Below are 22,344 nucleotides of genomic sequence, written 5' to 3'. Positions count from 1 at the left end.
CAAAAAACCAAAGGGACTGCTGCGCACACCACACACTGCGAGCGAGCACCAGTAGCGCGAGTCTGCCCACACCAGCAACCATTCGTCGGTCAGAAATCGAAGCCTCGAAACCCAGCAGGACCCAGCTCTAACGTAACGGTTCGGCACGGCTCATTCAAGGAGAGAGAACCGGCTTCCTCACTCCGAAAGAACCGCCGCTCACTTACTGAACCACGGCTCCCTCGCTCTTAAAAAGAGTGGCTCAAAAGAGCCGGCTCGCTCCTGAGCGCCACGGCTCTACCGCTCTTCAAAAGAGCGGCTCGATAAGATCCGTGGTTCAGTAAGTGAGCGGCGGTTCTGTCGTTCTTCAGCTGAAGGCAAGGGGGTGAAGTCGGACGGAAGTCGCACCCAGCAGAAGACCCGGCTCTGACGGAACGCATCGGCACGGCTCTCTGAACGCGAGAGAACCGGCTCCCATTCTCCAAAAGAACCGCCGCTCATTTTTTACTGAACGACCGCTCACTCGCTCTTTAAAAAGAGCCGCTCACAAGATCCGGCTCGCTCCTGAGCGACCCATCTCTAGTGCCACCGTTCTTTTAATTATCGGGGTATCTTTCCCGCTTGCCAAGTTGCGCCATCTATCAAACTATCGTGAAAACAAAGCACAATGACGGACCAATCACAGCGCGGTATGTCTTGCCATTGAAACTGCGCGCCACCGGCCGGCTTTGGCCTTCGCTGGTGCGTGTTGTTGATCTCGTTGGGTGCTGCGCGTCTGGTGTAGTTGAAAGCTTTGACTGGTTATGTTGCTTCGAACAGGTCGTCAAGCTTCGCTTTGAGATGGACTTTATATCAGGTATGTCTCCGCTATTTGTGTTTCAGTGCAACACGGTGATAGGCCAGCGTGCGTGTCCGTGAAACGCTCTTGTTTGCGTGCCGAAGTTCTCGTCGAATTCGAAACCACGCGAATCGGCGATCCTCGATCGAATGAATGATTCGATGTCGTGTGATTCATTCACTCACGCTTGTATCGTGATACTCACCCGAAAACCGAGACGCACTACGCGTAGAATATCTCTGCCAGCTGTTTCAATTAAGACTTCGTAACCCTGGAAGCTAAAAATAAATTATTTTCTGCAAGTCGTTCTTTTGCGATGCTTGCCAGCCAATCATTTTGGTGCGTCACATCATTGTGACGGAAGGTAGCTTGAGTTTTGCAAATATTTGATACTGCTAACGCGAAACGAATGATTCTGTTTCGAGTGGAAGTATTCGATTAAAGAATTTGATCATCGATGTCTTCGAATATTGTGTATGAACATAGCTACTGCGATTATTACCTTCATACTTCTTATAAGCAGCACCTGTGTTCCGTCTGCAGCACCTGTTCTTGCTTATTAGTTCGCAGTACAATCAGAAGCAATAATTACAATTGACGATTTCGTAATTACCAATGCCTTAGTAAGAAGTGAACCACGTATTGGTGAAGCTGTTGCTTCGTCTTTATTTATTAGCTAATCAGCAGCAGCCTTGGCGATTTTTTTTTAAGATACCCTCCTGGAGCGGACATCCAAGTAGCGTGTGTTTATCGAAGGAAATAAGTCCAGTATGTTTTCTTCCCGCCTTGTAACTGTATGCTGCGTATTATGATTAGTTCAGGAAGTTATGAAGTTATGTAGCATTAATTTGATGCTCCGAGTATGCGTTTTTCATCTATTCGTATTTGATTCCATTACAAAATTGCACTATGCACATGCCAATGGTGTGTAGTGTGATCGTGGTTCTTGCTTTCACTTTTTAGTATTATGCTTGTTTGAGCTGAAATTGTCGTGCTTTATTTAGAATCTCGTTTGTTATTAATCACACCCACTACTCCCGAAATTTTTGCAGAGATAGGTAGACCTGCTTTATTCCCAAAGACACAAACGACACTTTGCCGAGCTTTAGGACCCGCCGTGGTTGCTTAGTGGCTATGGTGTTGGGCTGCAAAGCACGAGGTCGCGAGATCAAATCCCGGCCATGGCGGCCGCATTTCGATGGGGGCGAAATGCGAAAACACCCGTGTACTCAGATTTAGGCGCACGTTAAGGAACCCCAGGTGGTCCAAATTATTCTGGAGTCCCCCACTACGGCGGGCCCTCATAATCGGCTCGTGGTTTTGGCACGTACAACCGCATAATTGAATTGAATTCAGCTATAGGAGGCCCATGTGAACTGTCGTCCTGGCCACGTTGGTTTTAAAAGCGGTCGCGCCTATATCCATCGGCAACCGATAAAGAAAACGTAAACACTTCATGCGTCGGAAATGCTCTGAACAGTGTTTAAAAAAGGGGGAATCTATGACCAGTACATATCTTTTAAAAATCTCTGATGGGTAATGATCGAAGTCGTCTTAAGTGCAGTTATTTTTCAATTCCAGTCTGAGTAGTACGCCTTAGTCAGAAATTTAGATCACATCTCCCGGTAGTTGCCTGCGGTTTACATCGAATCCTTTTAGTAACTTTTGACGCTCACGTTTGAGGTGCGTGTTATACGTATCTTGCTGCGCGGCCACATATATCAAGCCCTATAGACGTGACAGGGAATTAATCACCACGTTTGGTTTCCAGTTTACAGCCGATTGTGCTTATCGATTTTCTGCGGTGTGTGTGTTGTGTGTGCGCGCGCGTGTGTGCGTTTTAAAGCGAAGCTTTATTGTGCGTGTTGGCGAAATCGTATATGGCTAGGCGAAATCGCCTGTGTACAGAAAACGATCATCATCAGCATTGACTCGAGCGTCGTCGTCGTCTTCCGCAGCTGGCTCGTTGGCGCCTCGGCACGCGCTCGTGCCACTGCTCCCGCGTTCGTCGTCGTCGTCGTCTTCCACAGCTGGCTGCGTTGCCGCTCATCATTCCAGCCTAAAATTTCACTGCTCTTCTGTCGTCGTAATGGGGAGGCCGCGTTTATAGGGGTATGAGCCATTGCTTAAGAAGGTGTGAGCCATTCATTGTCTTACCGTAACGGACAGATTTAATTTTGAAGCAATTTAATTTCGAAGAATCGCAAGCGCCAATGGCGGGCGAATGCTGCTAACCACGCCGCCGAGCAAACTCGAGACATCGAACGCAAGCGACAACGGCGGACTGCGTCAGTGACGTCGTCACAGCCGAACGTGTGTGTAACCTCATAATTGAGAAGTACTTTAATGAACCTTTGGGATTAACCCAGTGATAAACACCGGGGCCGCACGTTTCAGCTTCGCTGGTTAACCATTTGTTGATTATACATGAATAGATGTATGATCTGTTGATGTATCATTCACGGGTCGTCGGTTATTGCGGCACCAGTTTCATTTGTGAAGTGTCCTGCGCGTGCAACTCGAAGCACTCACCCCCTTAACCTTGTTCTGTTACAATCATGCTTGAACAATTTTAAATTTTCATTTAAAAGGCAGACAACTTGCCACGCCCCGCACTTGCTCATTCCTTCGGTTTGACGCATGTATTCAAAGGCGCAGAGCGTGTCTGACAATGGGAATGGCGTTTGCCATCCGGTGGTCTGCAGGGCATACTTCTAGTGGGGTTATCACGTCCAAGCGATGGCGTTTACATTAACGCGATGCGAAAGACGCGGATTCTCAGAAATGCGCCCTACGGTGGTATTCCACTGTTTATAGCCATGAGGTCCCAAGTGTGAGCCCGAAGACACTGTGTACGGCCCTCCCCAACTTGTTATGAAAACGAGCAACAACGGCAGCGTAGTAGTTCACACGCTGATATATATGTCTGCGGGGGCGGACGAAGGCGGGAGCGATCGGTGACCTACTAGAACCAATTATTTTTGTGGTTGTGCCGTGCGAAAGATTGCTGCCGAGTCTAATACCAATGAACAACTGCGCCGAGCTCAACACCAATGCACAGCTGCTGGGAAAGAGAATTGGCAAATTTCGGACCAGTGGACAAATTCTGGGAAAGAAGAACTGCCATTTGATTGGGCGTTACTGTGCACCGTTGTGTGAAAGAATATTTAAAGAGATGATCCAATCTTTGAGACACACACAGGACAGAAAATAAATATCTGACCAATTTCCATGCTTGTCTCGAAAAGTCCTCGCACTGATCCGAGCTTAGCAGAAGAACAGAAGCAGTTCTGCGAATAGAAGTCTCGAAGCGTAAATGGAATTACGTATAAGAGCACTTAATTAAAGAATTACGTATAAGAGCACTTAATAACAGTCGCATCAAGCTTCACAAGTATCCGACTGCGAAAGTCTTGCATCAAATTGTTGTTTTCGAAGACCGGCGAAATGAATACACGTTCCTCCAGATGTGACGACGGATCCCGGCTGGGTGGCGAGTCGCAACATAAGGGTTACTGAATATCGTTCAGGAAATCAGCATTGTTCGCTGGAATGTTGAAGTCTTCAACGAGAAGTTTTGGAGAATATCTGACGGCAGCGATGCATTGGGGACGTATAGGACACAACCTGTGAGGCTTTGTTATTAAAGTAAGTCACTGCGACGACGAGTATTCTAATGGCACTGCGCACACCTCACACATTCGTAGAGGTGTCTAGCTTCGAAGAGATCCAATCGTTCTGCGTGTACGTTTTATCGGCGATAAATGGCCACACCCACCACGCGGTTGCCGTGTTGACGTCGAGATGTGCATCAAAACACATTTCCTATACCACCTGTAACGGCGCCTCAGGTGCCTTCCTCTCTCCTGGCACTATCGCGAGGTATTTGTCTTCGTCCCACACGACGGGGGTGTCCCTATTTTAAACTCATGACCGTGGCGACGTGTACGGTGTCGCAGATGTCAGTGCAGTCGTGAGGTGTCCGATTTGGCTCAGGTCCAATTGGTCTTCATTTCTGTGTAGTTGTTGCGGGATCATCGTACATGTTTAAAACGGTGTCAACGAGAAACACGAACCACGGTTGAAATTCAAATTTATTTACTACATACCCCGGTGATGTACGAGGACTTCGACCACGCGTCTCTTGATGTGCGCGTTTGAAGGCCTGTCGTGTTCGATGTTTCGAGGCAACGAAGTGACCATCGCGACCTCATCGACACGTATGTTTACGATTTGTTCTTTGATTTGTACCATTCATTCGACTTGTAGCCATTGGCGGTTTACTTAGGAGGTATTTAGTGCTTGCGAAACGACTGCAGATACGGGGAAAACAACCTAAACATTGAGAGGGAACTCTAACGATAGTATCGCCTGGTGATGCAGAGGCACGGCAGAGATCGTCCCTGAAACAAAACCGATCGCACACCGAGCCATTGCAGCGAAGTGAGTTGTCCAGAAACTGTGTGGAGAAGGCATTGGTTGCAGCTTCTGTGTTGGTTGGTGTAGTTGTTTGCCGAATCCGGCGCCTCGCTTCAACCTGGACGGCTCAAACCGCGGGATCGTGGGGTCTACGACGGTGTGCTTCTGCTTCCGCGGCACGCAAGGCAGGATTCTTTTGGCGGGATAGGCGTTAGCACTTCCGGTCTCGAGCTCGCTGGATCGCTTGGATGCCTAATGCTTCCTCCACGACATTGCACGATACTGTGGCCACATTCAGTCGGAAATATTGTATTTGTATATTTTACGTTTAATAAAGGAAAAAATAATGTCACCTTACACATCATAGTGGCGATTGCAGCTGTGCTCCATATGTTGGCCATGTTGTGACTCTGTTCCGGGACCAAGATCGCTGCACGCACAATATTGTTGAGGCAACAACAATGATTAGTGACGATTATGAGTGCGTGAGGTCTCCAGCAGTTTCTTTATCTAGAAAAGAAATTGATTTTCTCGATGGTAGCTGCATGGTGACAGCTGAATATACAGTTAAAACTCTATCTAACGAAACCCGATTTTACGAAGTTCCCGACCTAACAATAGATTTTCATTCCCCGGCAGGTACCCATCGGATTCAATGCTGTCATCAACTTCACTTAACAAAACTAATGGCTACCAAACCCGATCTAACGAAGTTTTTCCTGCAATAAATGAGTAAAGAAAGCGGTGATTTCTATTTTGAGACAGACAGGTTTTTCTTCGAGCGTGCGCGCCAATATATCGCGTTAAATCATCTATAGCCGCCCTAGACACGGTCCTAGCTTTAGTTTGACGAGGCTGCACGGTGCGTATGCACGGAACAACGGACTCAGCAGTCGGTAGCGCTGTTATGTACCAGATGGCGCAAGGGGGGGGGGGGGGGGGGGGAGAGGGAGGGTGTTGGGTGTTTTGTGTTAGCGGCAAATGCAATGTCGCCATAGCTTTTGGGTGTCGCTAGGTTACAGTTTTAGATTGTGAAGCACCGACAATTCATGTCTCGATTTTACGAACTTTCCAATTCAACGAAGTAATTCGAGCGTGGTCATCACTTCGTTAAATATCGAGTTTCAACTGTATGTCGACAATGCCAACTGTATGTCTACCATGTGTTTGGCTGGTTTCTTGTGTGTGTGTGTGTGTGTGGGGGGGGGGGGGGGGGGGGGGGGCATGTGTTCATCTGTATATTCAAAGCGTCTGGCATTAAACCGTAACTGAAAGTTAGCGCTTGTGCCTCTCGTTTCGTGTGCTTTTGTGCTGTCCTAAATTTCTGCGTTAAAAATCTACACATCAATTTTGTCCGCTTTAGAATGTCGCAGCGGATCTGATAGCTTACACAACTATGATGTATTTTTTTTTAGTCAGAGTTGCAAACTTAACATTGAATATAACTGTCTCAGCATTTTTTAAATTTTATGGTCTCATGAAATCCGGTCCCTTTACAGTCTGCACATTTCAACTTTTTTTTTTCTCTTTAGAATGCCATAAACATCTCATCAAGTTCAGGGCAGTAGATTTATTCAATTCTTTCTCCTCCATTATCGTGCATTTATATAGAACAAGCGCATAGCGGCTTTAAGGCGATTTGTTCCTGCGGTGACAATAAACGACCACGAAAAAGAGACAGGAATAGACATAGTGCTTTCAACTGCGTTTCCTTCTTTTCTTTCTTTTTCCTCGTTTTGACCGGAGGATTGCGCCATAATTAAGGTCGCCAGCGCGCTCAGAGCTATGCATGCATCGGGCTGTCAGAAATTCCAGTTCTCTTTCTGATAGCGAGGTTGATGACTTAGACACACAAAGGTCACCTAACCGGCTATCATATCCGCTCCATTTATCTATCTAATTAGCTTCTTACGGGTTGCCATACAATACTGGTCTTATCGAAATTTTATTGAGATCCATACATTCTGTCAGTCCAGAGCAATAATTGAAGCCAGCATTTGTACTGCCGGCGTTGTTGCGATGCTCTTATCAGCCAATCGCTCATATGTCAGAGGCACGCGATAAATGATACGCTGATCGCGGTTGTGACAAAGTTCGGAAGCACTTTGTTGACTGTTCAGAGTATGTTAACGACTGCGCATACGCACTCGGTGTAAGGTGTTATCGGTAACCATATAATGGTAACGCGATGATTAAATGGTCACCGATAAACTTAAGATTGCATAGCATTCTTAAAGAACCGTGGACTCAACCTAGGGGACGAAGGGAATGTTAAAAGCAATTTTGAGCAAACAGTAAGTTTTGGCAAATGTTCTAACTCGAACATCCGCGATGTCGAAGCCGACGTATCGGCGCTGCGATTCGGATGGGAAATACTTGCATAAACTTCGACCTTCATTCTCTCCGCTAATAACCAAATATTTTACGAAAATAAATACAAATTGAACCTTGAAAATATTATTTGTCGAACTAAATTTACGCGTTGCTACTTAGTGCCTCTGTAAAGAGAACATTAAACTTCGATTTCCTCGGGAGTGTTGAACCAATTGAAGCTCTTCTCGTTCTGGTTTCCGTTCCCGGTTCAGCGAAAACGGTTAATTTCCAGTTAAACTCTGGAGCGATAAAAATTACGATTGAAACTGGTATGTTCCGGGTTTCGTTCATTTGCATATTCTAGGAGTAACTGCAGGGAAGCAGCATAAATTTCTCTTGTACAGCAACAAAATGCTGGTCCTTAGCTGCACAAAAAAGATTTAAAAAATGGTGAGCGTAATGTTCATTCCGCAAGCAGTTAAATAAAACACATTGTGGAAGCACGCCTCAGAAGCAATACGTCCGAAAAAGTACGCCAGTTCTGTCGCACCTTCAGTCTGCAAACCAACGCGATCAAAAGTGACTAGGGAGTGCGCCTTCATTCCAGCGATTATACAGGTCTCCGACCTCAGACCTATGTGACAGTCACCAATTTCAACCGCTCGGGAGTGCATTACTAACGTGTCTGCCTCCCGACGAGCCAAGTTGAAAACAGCAGTAACGGTGCTTCCGCTTCTGAAATGACGGTAACGTAGTGTGCATTTACATATGAGGTAGCACGCTTTTGCCAGAAGTGCAGGTAATGCATGGATGAAATTCTCCAGAGGTCGTTGCCAGCCTGAACCAAAAACCGTTATTGTCCCGTTTTGTCCCGGATGGATACAACTAAATATATATATATATATATATATATATCGTAACGCTCCAGTTGCACCCTCGTTTCACATTTTCTCACGTCCTGGTATTTTCCGCTGTTTCCACTCGAGCTGCAATTCAGTTGCGGTGTTTATATAAAACTAACGTTTTTATTTCTTATTCAGTTGCGGTTCGTTACCCTGATTTCAGCAGTGATTAGAGCTCAGTTTTGGCGTTACTAGAGGTGGGCGAATATGACATTTTTCTAATACGAATAGTAGGTTTCGAATATCGAATATTCAAACGCTGACGAATTTAATTATAGCAGGTCTATTTATCTCATTATAATTAGGTACCACACCTAACTGGCTTGTGCGAAAAAGGCAGCTATCAAGAACAAATGATCAGTTTTAAACACAGGATCACTAATTTTAATTAAAAAAGAAAACTGCACGAATAGCATCTCAACAACGTTCGACCCTGGTAGCAAACAAGCTTTCGAACGAAGAAATGTTGCTGTCTGACTAGCTTACCAAAAACGTGAAATAAATGGTTGCCAAAAAAAAAAAGATCAGCAACTGTGGGAAAAGAATAAAAAAAGGTGCCGTTGGACAATTGTGTACCGTAGACACACGCAAAACGGCGGCCTCTTGTAAAGCAACCATCAGAGGTTGTAGCGTAAAATATAAAGCTATAGACTTTTGCTTGTACAAGCAAAAGTCAACACTACAGTAAGCTCGCAAGGCGCATCCGCTTGGAACGAACTTTCAGGCTGACAACAGTTTCGAGGTATTATTTGCCGAAGTTGGCGACAAAATACATATATGTCCCACGTACTTTTGTGCTTTAATGCGTAAAGCGACGTTTTCTTTAAAAAGTAAGCGGAACAACAGCACATGTTTTACGCTACTTTGGCGGCGCATATCTCGAAACCGCTGCCGTCCTCACTATTCGCTTTAGGTGGATATGCCTGGCAAACTCGCCGGCTAAAACTCCTAAATTGCAATATTTGGCGTAAAGTAATGACTTAGAAAGTTACTCATTTTCGTTAATTACACTCGAACCTCGTTGTAACGAAGTTGAAGTCGGGAGCTGCCATTACTTCGTTATATCCGTTACTTCGTTGTATCCATTATGGTCGTTTACTGCAATATATGCCCAATGGGGTGCACAATTGTAAACTTGGCAATTAGAAGACGTCCATTGCGGCCCTCGGAACCGCTACATTTGAATAAACGTCAAAATAATCTTCGGCGTGTGCAACACGTGACTTAGCACCTGATGCGGCATCTTTTAGGTAGCTGCCTTCTGTTCCATTGTGATGGTCTTTCGCGTCCGCTTTCCGCTTGGCTCGTCGCGGTCGAGCCGCACGTGGCACGCAACACAGCGATCTGCTGTGTGATCGCGGAGGCAAGCAAACTTCGCAACTTTCATACAATTACAAGAGTGAACTGCGGCGTTAGTGTCCACTGTAGCTGCAATCAGGGGAGTTCAGCCATCATAGGAATACTGGGTAGTACATGGATTCGCCTAGACTTCGTTCTTCTGTCTTTGAATGGCTTCGTACGTGACTTTGCCAAGTGTTCATTTTCAATAAAGTACTGCGTTATAAAGAGTTAAGGAAACATTATTAAAATTGTCCGATGGCAGGATCCGAACACTGGACCGCTAGCACAGTGGCCCTATATTGAAACCATTAAACCCGGACGCATGGACAAGCGGAACCTCTGCAATTAACAGCGATTATGCTTGCTTGTAGGGCCTTATTACTTTTTGTACTAAAATAAAGTGTAAGTTGCTTTGAAAGTCCAATTTAGGCCCAGACAAAGCGTAATAAACGAAGCCACAAGAACGTCTGAAGCCCCAAGCACGAAGATCAGGCAAATCCATGTAGCATCAATCACTTCCATGGGGGCTGAACGATCGCAGCGCCAGAGTTCCCTCTTGTAATTGTAGGAAACTTTTGGCACCGATGCGAATGCGATCTCGTTGGCCACGCTCAGCTGCCAGCCCGCGCGGCGAAGGTAGAGGGAGTAAAGTCCCTATATAAGAAAAGTACCGCCATCCTTTGATAAACGCCGCCTCTCTCTCTCTCCTGTATCTCTGATTGGACAATGATAGCGTGCGCTTTTTACTTCTTTATATTTTCTTTTTTTCCGCCTCAGAGCCATGTTGAAAGTCCTCTGCGCAGCCGCAGTCGCCGGCGGCAATGGCGCGCGCCCGGCCTGAAAGCTTCAACGTGGACTCTCTAGGTGCGCCACGGTCGACTTGGCTTTCGCAAGCAAAAAGTAAAAAGCAAGCGCTTTAGGAGAGGAGGCGGCGGAGGAAAGAGTAGATGGCGGTACTTTTCTTATATAGGGATTTCAAGAGGGAGAAGTGATTGCAGGGCCTGGGCGTGACCCCCGAGATTGCGCCGGGGAGATCTCTGAGGCCGGGTTCAGCTGCGGCTGTCTGCGCGGCACGCTGTAGAGAAAGAGAAAGTAAATGCATTAATTTTTCGCACCGCCGGCCGCGCGTAGCCGCGCAGCATGGTGCGACTCGCGCACGCTGGCGCGTGGCCCCCGAGATTGCGCCGGGGAGATCGCCGAGGCCATGCACAGCTACGCCAGCGTGCGAGGCGCACTGCACCAGTAGAAGTTAGTAGAAGTGAATGCACTAATCTTTCGCACCACCGTGCGTAGCCGCGCAGCCAGGCACGCGCAAGAGAGATAAGTGAATTGCTTGGGAACTGCTGCTTGTGCGCGGGCGCGCGCGGCGGTGAGAAAAAAACAGTGTTGCTCGACGTATTCGACGCGAGGGAGTTTTGAACTGCCGCGGCCAGCTAGTGCCGAACCCCGCGGAAAGCAATGAACTCGGCGCGCAACGGTCGGGTTTTTTAAATTTTTTGTTTCGCAGAAGAATCTAGTACGTTATATCCATTGCCAGGGTAATTTAACTGCGTTAAAACCAGGTTTTAATTACATGGATATCTATGGGGATTTCAAGGGAAATTTCATTTACTTCGTTACATCCATTATTTCCTTATATGCCGTTTCTTTATAACAAGGTCCCAGTGTAGTCGATTATGTATTCGATTTCTCGTGCAAGTAATGTCCGCCGCTTCAAGTAATCCAGTTCAGGGGCTACAATTACGCTTTCTGCCACAGACGATTTTTGCAACTTTTGTAAGGCCTATAAAATCACCGCATATCCACGACGTGAATGATGATGAGTGGGCGAAGCACCGGGGGATCATTCGGGTAAACCAGTGCTACGGACGAGAGAGAGAGTGCGCGTCGGGAACGAACGCTCTTGTGCACCGCAGCGCCTCTAGCTACCGACGAGAGAGAGAGAGAGAGCGCGTCGGGAATGAACGCCCTTGTGCACCGCAGTGCCCCTAGCTACGGACGAGAGAGAGAGAGAGAAAGCGCGCGTCGGGATCGAGAGAGAAAGAGAGCACAGCTGCGCCTCTAGCGGGAGCGGCGAGTACTAGCGTGGCTACAACGGCGCGACGGGGGACAAGGCTCGACCCTAAGGAGCTTCGCCCCTTAAAAAGACACCCGCTATATAGCGTCTGAATTATGTGGAACTACGCTTTCTTCGCGGTCTCAAGTTTCATTACTGTTGTCCCGTCTTGACGGCCATTCGCTTCTTTTTCAGCTATGGACTTTGTAGCCGATATGATGCGATTTTTGCTGATGTTCGTATTCCCCGCTGTAGAACGTGAAATATCCAACCCCGATGACTGGAGCGACGTCGTCGCCATGAAGGCCGCACGGGAAATCTTGAGGAGAGTCAGCTACCCGGACGAAGACACTCGGCGGTCGCTGTACGCGTCGTGGCTGAGGGTCGTTGCCTCCACCAGATGGCAGCAGTTGTTCGACCACCTCATGCTGGAGTGCGTGGCTTCCACGCCGTCGCCGTCTGCCCCCTGGAAGCCGCTCTTCGCCAGCATCTACAGAGTCGAGGACGTCATATACCTGCCTTTACGGGGTGTAATAGAGCCTGTGCTGAACCCCGACAAGATCCCCACACTCTTTGCACACAAGCTCGAGGATGTCGAGCCGCTCCCTTCGTCCCCTGGGTTCGTCGACTTCCTCGCCGACCTGATAAGGAAGAGTCGCAGCTCTCGGGCGGCCCTGAACGAGGCCGGCCTGATCATCGGCTTCTACAGCCTGGCGCTGGCCGTTGTCGCAGCCAAGCCCGTGAGAGAAGTGCAGGACTTCTTCCGCACCCGGATGAAGATGGCGCTGGCCGCGGCTGTGCCCACGTCGTTCGACGGAGACGTGTTGGTCCCCAACGGCAGGTTCCTGACCGAACTGGCCCGCAAGACGTACTCGCCCGAGGGAGAGGTGAAGCCTTACATCGTGTTCCTGGTGCTGGGTCAGTATGCATACCACGTCAACGCAGCAGAAGCACAGCCCAGGTAACGACATCTACTGTTAACACAATGGTGTGTGTGCTTGCGTGCGTGCTTTGAGTATACAGTGTGGCCTGGGCAAGTGTGTCCCGACCAATGATTTTTGGTCTTGAGTTCTTTTCCGCCACCAGAGTACTCTTTTTTTTTTTTTTTTAACGGCGAGGCTGTCTATGGCAAGGGTTCCGTGCATTCCGTGTCCATCAACAGATCTGGGTGTGCACAAACTCAGATCCCGAATTTAAAACAAGATCGCTTCATTCTATGCATTCATTCTTCCACGCTAAACTACGGTGCACTAGTTTGGGGAACAAAACAAAAGAAAATATGAAGGAACGTCTTTTGCTTCGGAAGCGTGCGATACGCCTAGTTTATAAAGCTCCTTAAGTCACACAGAGGACATGTTCAAAAAGTTTAAGATTGTTAACGTACAATGTATGTACAATTTCAGACTGCTTCGACAACGTAAGCTGGAAACAAATAAGAAAAATTACCTTCTGAAATCACTGGCGAGATTGAAAAAAAAAAAATATTTCCCCTCATACCACACACGCTATCCCAAAACATGGAAAGTTGACAAGTGCCGCACGACCTATGCTGCTAAGCAAATGCTAAGGTACACTTTACCGAATTTGTTACATGAGTTGGCCAAAAATGGCACAGATGTAGAAATGATCTCTTTTAATGAGCTTCGAAGCTTATATGCTTATATGTATAACTCTCCAATGTTTTACCTTTTGTTGAAACACTAGTTGTGTTTTCTCGGTTTCTTCCATTTCTGTTTCAATCAATTTTCTAAATATTTTAGTATATTTATGGAATTTCTGTATGCATATATTTGACATTGTTTGCATTCTTATATAGTTTTCTGAAGTTTTTTGCATTTCCTGCGTATTGATTTTCTTCTGTACATGTAGGGGACTGATACCACTGATATGACTGATATGGGACTGATGTATGTCGTGTCCTGGTGCATGAACCCAGTCAAGCCTTCTCAGGCTTTTTGTACGTGCTCCAAACATCTGAGAGATGTTGAATAAAGCTGAATTGAAAAAAAAAAGCTTACAGGATATGCATTTTCAGGCGATTAGTTATCGATATAGGCACCATTTTAAAGATCAGTAGACTATCAGATAGAGAATTAGTGTTTCTCGAAGATTTGCTGCTGTGCGACCCGCGTCGGCCACGTGTACGCTCGCACCGCCCTCTCTTTGTCGTCGTTTCAAGCGCTTGCATGCCTAGTTTCCTTCTGCTCCCCCGGCGCGACGGTCCCGTCCCGCGTGTCTAGTTTCCTTTGGCTCCCCGAAGTGGCGGTAGTCTTCCACGCGAATGTATGCCGCCGATCAAGGCCGCCGATGAAAATGAAAGTGTGTGTGCTCGTGTCTTTCTTCGGAATGAGCGGCGTCACGGCTCATACCTTTGATTTGCTCATACCTTTGATATGATCATACTCAAATTTGCTCATACCTTTGATCTAAATTCTGTGTCACCTCTATGTCGTGTGCCAAACTGCTTCGCTGGTAATTCACTTTCACAGCAGTGGAATAGCGCGTGATTTTGTTTTGTAATAATTACGTTTCTGTTTAAAGAAGGTAGGTAAATTAAGCTTTTGGAGTAAAGGTCGTGGCTTCCCATAGAAAAGCCGTTAGTGCGTCCTAAAACATGCCGTTCATTTTGGGCGCGCCATGTTCCGCGCGCAATTATATCTTTTCCGCGCTTTACTCGTCGGGAGTAAACTATAGCAATCAAAAGTACCGTGTGCAGCGACTCCGGTAGCCGCGACAGTGATCTGAAAGAACTCCGTCTGCTCATTGCTTGACTCCCCAACCGCCTCCTCAATTGTGCAGACAGCGATAATCATGCGGAACACGCAATTTAGTAACAACATCAACATATTGCCACTTCTGGGCGATTGTCGAGTCAAGCAATGAGCGGGGTTCCTCCAATCTAGTATTTATGACGCCAGTGGTGTTGTGGCGAGGGTGCTCGCATATAAACACGCTGCCCTTTTCACGGGCGCGGCAAGTCAAGCGCGGAAAAAAGTAATTACGCAGCACATTGAAAACGACTGAATATTTTGGGACGCAATTGAAATCGTTCACACCGGAAATCACGGCCTAACTTGGAAGTAGAACTTGTTTATTTACCTTTCTTTAATTATAGCGCACAAAAATTATCCTGGCGGCGGAACAGGTCTGATCACCGAACACCGTAGGTCTCGTAATCGTATTTCCGACCTGCATTTTAACACGAAAGTGTTTTATGCCGGGTTTCACTACTGATTTCAGGCCACGGATGTAACGGATGTGATCGATGGACGCTATGAGCGTTGCCCTTGAAACGGGGTGGTGGGTTGCGCCACCAAGCTCTTGTTATGATTTTGCCTAATGTCACTGCATCGTGACATTATCGAGCGCCGACAGGGAGTGCTTCGGCAGTCACAGCGCCGAAGAGGCTCCAACGCGGTGTAGTCATAGAACCAAGTGTAGCCGCGTGCTTAGAGTTTCATATAATAATCATGCAATAAAAAAACATTACTAAAAATTATCCGATGGCATGATTCGAACACAATACTCTTGCAGAGAAGCCCGATATTTAAACTATTACCCCAAGAACGCATTTTTTAACATGGTATTTATTACAATGAATGAAATGTTGTATTTACAGGAGCTATTTACAATAATATGAGTACCAGGTGGACATAACTAATCAAAGGTCAACGAGCAGTCCATATGAAGATAACGTCACACACAGCAACACCGTCCTTCACAGCAAAAACTTGTAAGGGGAAGTTAAACACCTAATCAAAAGTGAATACCAAGCCGGCTGACATTCTTCTTGGTCGTAAATGTCCTTTAAGTGTATGATCATCTGAACGAAATGTGATCTCGAGGAAACCCATGAACGCATGCAATGCCTGGCGGCATAAAACGCCCTTATTAATTTATCGCAGGCAAGCCAATGCATTGAAACGCTTGGCGCGTTTCGATTTGGCCACATCGGCAAGCCTAAAGTCCCTAGATATTTTTTTGCTTTCTTTAAAAAAGAGCAGAAAATCTAGGGACTTTAGGCAAGCTGAACCGTTGTAATTAGTGGCGCGCGTTCGCAGCGTCTTCTGCACTTCGAAAAGTATAGATGCCTCTTAAATTTACAGCAATGAAGGCATATAAGGCGCAATAAACAAAGCCAGAAGAACGTCTAGATCCACAAGTACGATACTTCTGTGGCCTCGTGTAGCGTCGGTTTAGCATGTGGCGCTATATAGTCGCCTACAGATTGCGGCTTCAACGTGCATTGCCGCGGTGGCTCAGTTAGCTAAGGCGTTGCACTGCTGAGCACGAGATTTGCTTAGATTATCGAAAATCATAATTATCATGGCAGTGCGCGCGAACAAAGGTGCTCTGGAAACCGCTGGAGCCCGTGGCCTGGCTCGTATCAACGAAACAAACGAAATCTCAACAACGTACGCGTCTGTGGTCGCCCGTTTGTTACAGGGAACACTTGTGAATATCAGTAATTTATTTACAAGTTATTGTTCGTTTTCCGCCCACGTTAACAATCGTAGCCGCAGTGCTCTCCGCTGTTAGTAGCGCCATCCTTTTTTCTGGGGAGGCCGTAGAGAGTAGTTGACGTAGAAGTGAACGATGAAATTGGCCGTTTTAGCAGAAAGGATGCCCCGTGGCCAGATTTGGAATAGGCAGATTGACACTTGGCCTATGGCGGTACGTTTGCCTTACTTCAAGGGCTGAACTTATTTTCACAGCGTTACCTTTTCTTAGCTAGTTGCTAGTTTTGCGCCGTCCGCAGTGGTGGGCTGATGGTGGATGTAATGCAATGTACAGTTTCAATTAGCGTGCTTGTTTGTTTGTTTGCTGTAACGTGAAGTGCCGCTGGGTGTGTGCCATCATCGTCATGTCATCATCGTCATGCACTCATCGCCATCCCTTTGTCACCATGCCGTCTTCGTGATGCAACCTTCGTCGTTCCATGGACGTCATTGCTGGTGAAGATAGTATGATAGGCTCACCACTGTTGCAGAGTTATTGCTCTGCGCAGGACGTGCTACATGTATCAGAGCTTTCTCGAATGTTGTCGCCAATTCTAAAGCGAAAGAATGTTCTCTAATCAGTTTCTGTGCACAACACGAATAATGTACATTATGGGACGTGCACGAGCCGCGGCGATTACCTTGCAATGTACCATAAGTCATGTACAAAATTTATGTAGCCGACGCATTTGACCCGCAGATCAGATTTCGGCGGCCGTTGACTGTGGTCGCCGCTATCGTTGTGCTTTGTGTGTTGTTTGCTTTGGTAGGGACAAGTTCGACCAATAAAGAGTTAATTTTTAGCCGTGTTCTTCACCGTCACAACGTCACATCTTGTAGATGTGCTCGGTATTGAACCAGTACCTCTCGCGTGACAACATTTCACGCCCGTGACTCAAATCCTCTAACAGAGTCTTGTTTTTCTATATTCCTTATTTCAGCGCCGACGTAAGGTTCCTGGAGGAAGGTTTTCTGACGCCAGCCAAGTTCGGTCACCTGGACATAATACACCTCCTGTACGTCGTGCAAGAGAAGACTGCGCTCAGCGCCAAGGTGCTCAACCGCATCTTGCGTGATAGCCACTCGCAAGAGGTAGACCTGTCTAGCCAGCGCGTTCGCGAGTTCCTGGCAGACGCTGACGAGCCGATGCAGCGAACGAGGCCGTGGTGCCGCACAGCCAGCGTTTGTTTCTTCCTAGACCTCAACCTGTGCGATCACGTGGACTACGCCATGAGGCTGACGGCGTTCGTGGCGCCGGACCCCAACGACCTGTTGTGGAAGAGACCGGAGTTTGCCGATGTACCAGCGGGACGAATGAAGGATGCTCGACTCTGGGCCCGCAACTTCAAGCGAGCCTTACGGAAGGGAAAGTACGGTACAGGTCCCAGGCTAGGCCAGTAACGAGTTGGTACGATTTGAGAATCCACCGTTAACGCTGTGCGGCCTTTCAAGTACTCTCCGTAGCCATGTGATTAGACTGTCTAGTCAAGCATCAAGGGGATGCTGAAACATTCCACCTTACCCCAAGCTTAATGCAGCCGCTATGTGAGTCTGGTGATAAAAGCTGTCCTAATGCCAAATCCAGCATCAAAACATGCGGGAATGTTTCACACTGACGCTTCACCTTGCGTTGTATGCCTTCAACATTTTGTTGCGATACCATACCAGTGCCAAATTCAACACCCAAGAGTACAGCGGAATATGTTGTCTCGAAGTTTTTCCTTGCCCCTAGTTTTCATGAAGACCTTTTTGGCACTTTCTGTAGCATTGTCATTCTCCAACAAAGCGATAATGCTGAGATGTTTTATCTTTAAACCTTTCATTTCAATGAAAAATACAGCTACTGTGTTTTAACCAGTTCGTTGCAGTTAATAAACGAATTCAGATGTTAACTTTGTCGTTCCCTGCTTGCATGCAATAGGCCATACGGCTACGCGGAAATAGCTGCGAGGTTTGAATCCATGGGATTCACCCAACGAGAAGTGGCCAACAATGAGAGTTTCAGGCGTCAGTCGTGCCAATTTTCCGTATTGACCGCATACGGTAATAGGGTAAGCGTCTGCCTTGCCTTTGTTTCGTTCTGCAGGTCGGGAAGACTTGCCGTACGGTAAGTCAATGCGTGTGTGAGCGGACCTTCAGAGTTCATTTTTATAAACCGCGTGAAAGTCGCTACGGACGTATTTTTCGCGTCAAGCATACAGCCGCCATATTGTATGTTTCACCCCTACACCCTAGATACGGTAACTTCTATAAAAGGGCTTTTTAGTGCTGGCGCTATATCTGTCGTAAGTAATGTAGTATATGAATTAAGAATGGCAATTTGCTTTACATAACGGACGTGGCCTGAAGTTTTCATAATGGGAGCAAACTTCGCAGGGACCCACCATCGCTAGATGTGGCGCCAGGTGTCATTACAACGTAACATGATTCTTGGTACTCAATTTGGATAAGCTTACGCTGATTTTCTAACATCAGTCTTGTCTTCATACCACGAAAGATGACCCACCTATCTACGGCAAAGAGCGTCGCACATCAATTAAGATGGGCAGCTTTATAAGTTGTACTGTGTAGAGTGTCCCAGAGCACTGCAGCGGCCGGTATTTCAGGCTCGGGTCGAGCCCGAAAGTATCATGCGTCGGTCCGCCCGAACGCGTCCCGTTGATTTTACCGCGTAAGCTGTTATGGGCTCATTCCAATAGCCGTTTCGGTTCGCGATGGTGTGCGCCGCCCACGGCGTCCGGCGACCGTAACCGCTATCGCTGGAAATTCGAAAAAGTACCCGGTTCCCGCCGCGATCCAACCCGCGCCCGCTGCGTGGGAGCCAGATACTCTACCACTGAGCCGCGCAGGCGCTTGCTATCGGGCACCGGAAAAATGCTCTATAAGCGCAGGCGCAGACGATCCGAGCCTCCGCCAGTATGGTGGCGCCATCTAGTTAGGGCACGTGCAAACGTAGCAGGCGCAGAAGACGAGATGCGATTCAGACGAGGCGCAATCTACGCGATTCCTATGTGAGATGTGCGCCCCGTATTCTGGATACCTCTTCGGTACACGTTATGGCGTCTCCTCGCAAGGTACGAACCGCTGCTGAAGAAGCGAATCGTAGAGCTACGTGCGCGGCTACAACCAGGCATCATCGGGCTCAGCAGACTGCTGTGCAGAGAGCGTTACAAGCCGCAGCTCGCCGTCGACGCCGGGCGGACAGTTCAGATCGTTCTCGTCAAAACGAGGCGAAGAGGCTTTGTCGCGAAGACTCTGGTGTGTGGGGTGCCGAAATTGGAGCTACTCTTGAGCCGCTCTACCAGCTTGCGCTGTGACTGTGCTGCGCCTGTGACTTTTAAACTTGGCCCGTGCCCGAAAGATTCCGACCCGGCACAGTTCTGTTCGATCCATTAGCTCATGAGCCTATACGGAGTTGGGTCGAGTTCTCGGTTATTGTGAAGATACTGGCATGTGATCATCGACCGCCGGGCGTTCTTCAAGCTGTATCAAAGCAGCTTCTTGCCCTGCGTCCCCTTTGTAACAGCGGAGCTGTTTAAGCCGGCCGTAATGCGTGCCGCCTGCCAGTGGCGTAGCCAGAAATTTTGTTCGGGGGGGGGGGGGGGGGGGGGGGCTCAGGTTGCAGCGCGGCCTCCTCCTTATCGATTTTGTCGTGGGATCGAATGCATGAATAACTGCATTGCCAATTTCATTGTATATTAGATGCTGCAAACGAATTATTGAACGCTATGCACTGTCTATTAAAATATGTATGTTTTCATAAAAATTATATTCGTATGCCCCGAAAATTGTGGCAGAAATAACTGATATCAATGCTTGCGTGTGTTTTTGTCTAATTAATAAGTAAAGAAAACATCACATGAACTTTAGAACTATTGACCCTTTTCGCGGAGCAGTTTGTTTTAGAGAAACGAGATGGCGCTCTCGGCGGCGCGCCATACCTCTCCTCAGCGACCGCGCACGAATACGAAACCATTACCGCTTCCACCTTGCTTCTGTGCGATCAGCTGTCGGAAATGCAACTGAGTTTTCACTAACACACTGTGCTCCAATCATGCTAGATTGAATAATGTAATGTGAAAGACGTGTGCAGTAGTTGGCTGCAAAAATAGTGACTGGCATGTTAAGGAATAGAATGAATCTGTGTGGCGAAGTTCGCGGACAGCTGCTGCAACTGTCCGAACGTGTTACCGGCACTTCGTGACGTACAGCTTTCCTCGAGGATACAGAAATTTGCTCATCCGCCCGCCTTGTATCGCTAACCTTCAAAGAAAGGGCTTCATCCCCAGAACGTCGGCAAGAGTGAGTACCACTCGTTAAACAATGACAAAGGGAGTAGCGCCGCTTCCTGTCATAGTAAGTTTCGCGCACGTTATCACACATATGTCCAAATGGCAGGAAAACTTACGCCCACTCTATCGCCGACGTATCAAGAATAAGTGAATGGACACACACTTGAATATATGCGCGCTGTATACACACAATAAATGACGGACTGCACCTATGGCGCACCAATGGTGGAAGCTGAGTGTTTCGTGACGGTCCACAAGAGTAAGCAAGTTTCTAGCTGTAATATATATTTGCCACAAGGTATTACAATGTACAAAACAGCTACGTTTACAAACAGCGCATTACAATGTACAAACAGCCCATAACAGCTTAGGCTGTAAAACAAAACAAAAATATTGCAGAGCACTCAGCCTGGTGCTCTAATACATAAATGCAGTGAAAAAAAAAAAAAAAACAAGAAAGAAGAGGATAAACGAAGACGTAGTTTTAACAAGTGAATTAGAACATAGTTGATATGAAGAGCTTATCGAAAACAAATTTTCACGGCTGAATTTTGGGGACAATACACTTCCGAGAAAAGCATACAAGAGAAGCAAGTCTTTCACAGAAGAGAGAGAAACAACTGTCATGTTCGAAGCGTGAGTATATAAGTGTTTATCTTTTCTTTTGAAAATTGCTTCGGACCGGCTTTCATTCACTATGCTCATGACCATCCTGTTTAAAAACGAAGGAATAATTCGTGTTCTTGCTTGCCGTAGTTGGTCCGAATCCTTTCACTGTAATGTGTGGTTCTCCTAAGATTATGCGTGTGTGTCCTCCGGGAGTAAGTATCGTTAAATATATCTGAGTTCGATTTAATTTGATCGTAGATGACTGTCGCTACCTTATTATAAAATATATTTTCGAATTTTAAGATGCTGTGCTTATGGAAAAGTGGAGAGAGAGAGATAAAACTTTATTGTGCCCATGATGGGGTCTGGGGGCGGCGGGGGTTGGGAGAATAACCCCCAGGCCTCCCCTTCCTCAGACGGCGGCCAGCCCTTGCTTTCTGGCGGCGTCTTCGGCCATCCGGACGGCCCAGAGGTGCTCTTCTGCGTCCAAGCTGAGCAGCAGTCTCCCACTGCTCGGCCGTAGTTAGGATGTGTGCAGTGTTAGTGCGGTGTGTGTTGGTGGCTGTAGCTTTCGGGCATGCCCAGATGACGTGATCGAGGTCAACGCGGGCCTCGCAGGCTTTGCAGAGTGGGGAGTAAGCATCGGGGTAAATTCGGTGATATAGCACGGGGTTTGGGAAAGTTCGCGTCTGAAGTAGTCGCCAAGTGGTGGATTGTGATTTATTCAGTGTTTTGTGTGCTGGCGGGTAGCGTAATCGCTCTCTGCAGTAGTGGAGGAGGATTTCTCTGAATGTGACCATGGGTTGAGTGGTGAGTATTGATGCGGCCGCGGCGAGGCGGTACTGCGAGCCCGCGACTACGGCGACCGCCATGGCTTTCTGGTGGGGGTATTCCGCGGTGTCCACGTAGGCTACATCTGCGGCTTGGTAGTAGCGCTTTTGTAGATGTTTAGCCCTGTCTGCACGTCGCTCCTGATTGTGTTCTGGGTGCTTATTACGAGGTATGGGCGATATAACTAACTGAGCGCGAATGTTTGGAGGGACGGGTACTTTTGGTCCGAATTGAGTGGTGTAGGTTATGCCTAGGGTGCGCAGAA

The 22,344-nt window shown here is 47.4% G+C and overlaps 1 protein-coding gene across 2 annotated transcripts; it reads left to right on the top strand.

Moving 5' to 3' along the window:
- The first annotated feature begins 599 nt into the window (after window positions 1-599).
- LOC119464992 (uncharacterized) lies at window positions 600-18,203 on the top strand. 2 transcript variants are annotated; one of them, XM_049655823.1, is made up of 3 exons: window positions 600-835; window positions 12,044-12,809; window positions 17,289-18,203. In XM_049655823.1, exons 1-3 carry the CDS (start codon window positions 820-822, stop codon window positions 17,746-17,748), a joined length of 1,242 nt encoding a protein of 413 aa, XP_049511780.1. In that variant the 5' UTR covers window positions 600-819; the 3' UTR covers window positions 17,749-18,203. The 2 variants fall into 2 exon arrangements, with proteins under 2 accessions (XP_049511780.1, XP_037581770.2); XM_037725842.2 differs by having other exon boundaries at window positions 736-835; window positions 12,104-12,809.
- The last annotated feature ends 4,141 nt before the right edge of the window (window positions 18,204-22,344 follow it).

Source organism: Dermacentor silvarum, chromosome 9 (assembly GCF_013339745.2).
Source record: "Dermacentor silvarum isolate Dsil-2018 chromosome 9, BIME_Dsil_1.4, whole genome shotgun sequence".
Lineage (NCBI taxonomy): Eukaryota > Metazoa > Arthropoda > Arachnida > Ixodida > Ixodidae > Dermacentor > Dermacentor silvarum.
Note: the sequence above shows the minus strand (reverse complement) of the source record. Positions and strands in the feature narration are given on the sequence as shown.

Excerpts from the sequence above, each read along its gene's own strand:
- LOC119464992 (XM_049655823.1), top strand. Across the intron at positions 12,810-17,288 it reads GCAGCAGAAGCACAGCCCAG|CGCCGACGTAAGGTTCCTGG; the intron begins GTAACGACATCT and ends TCCTTATTTCAG.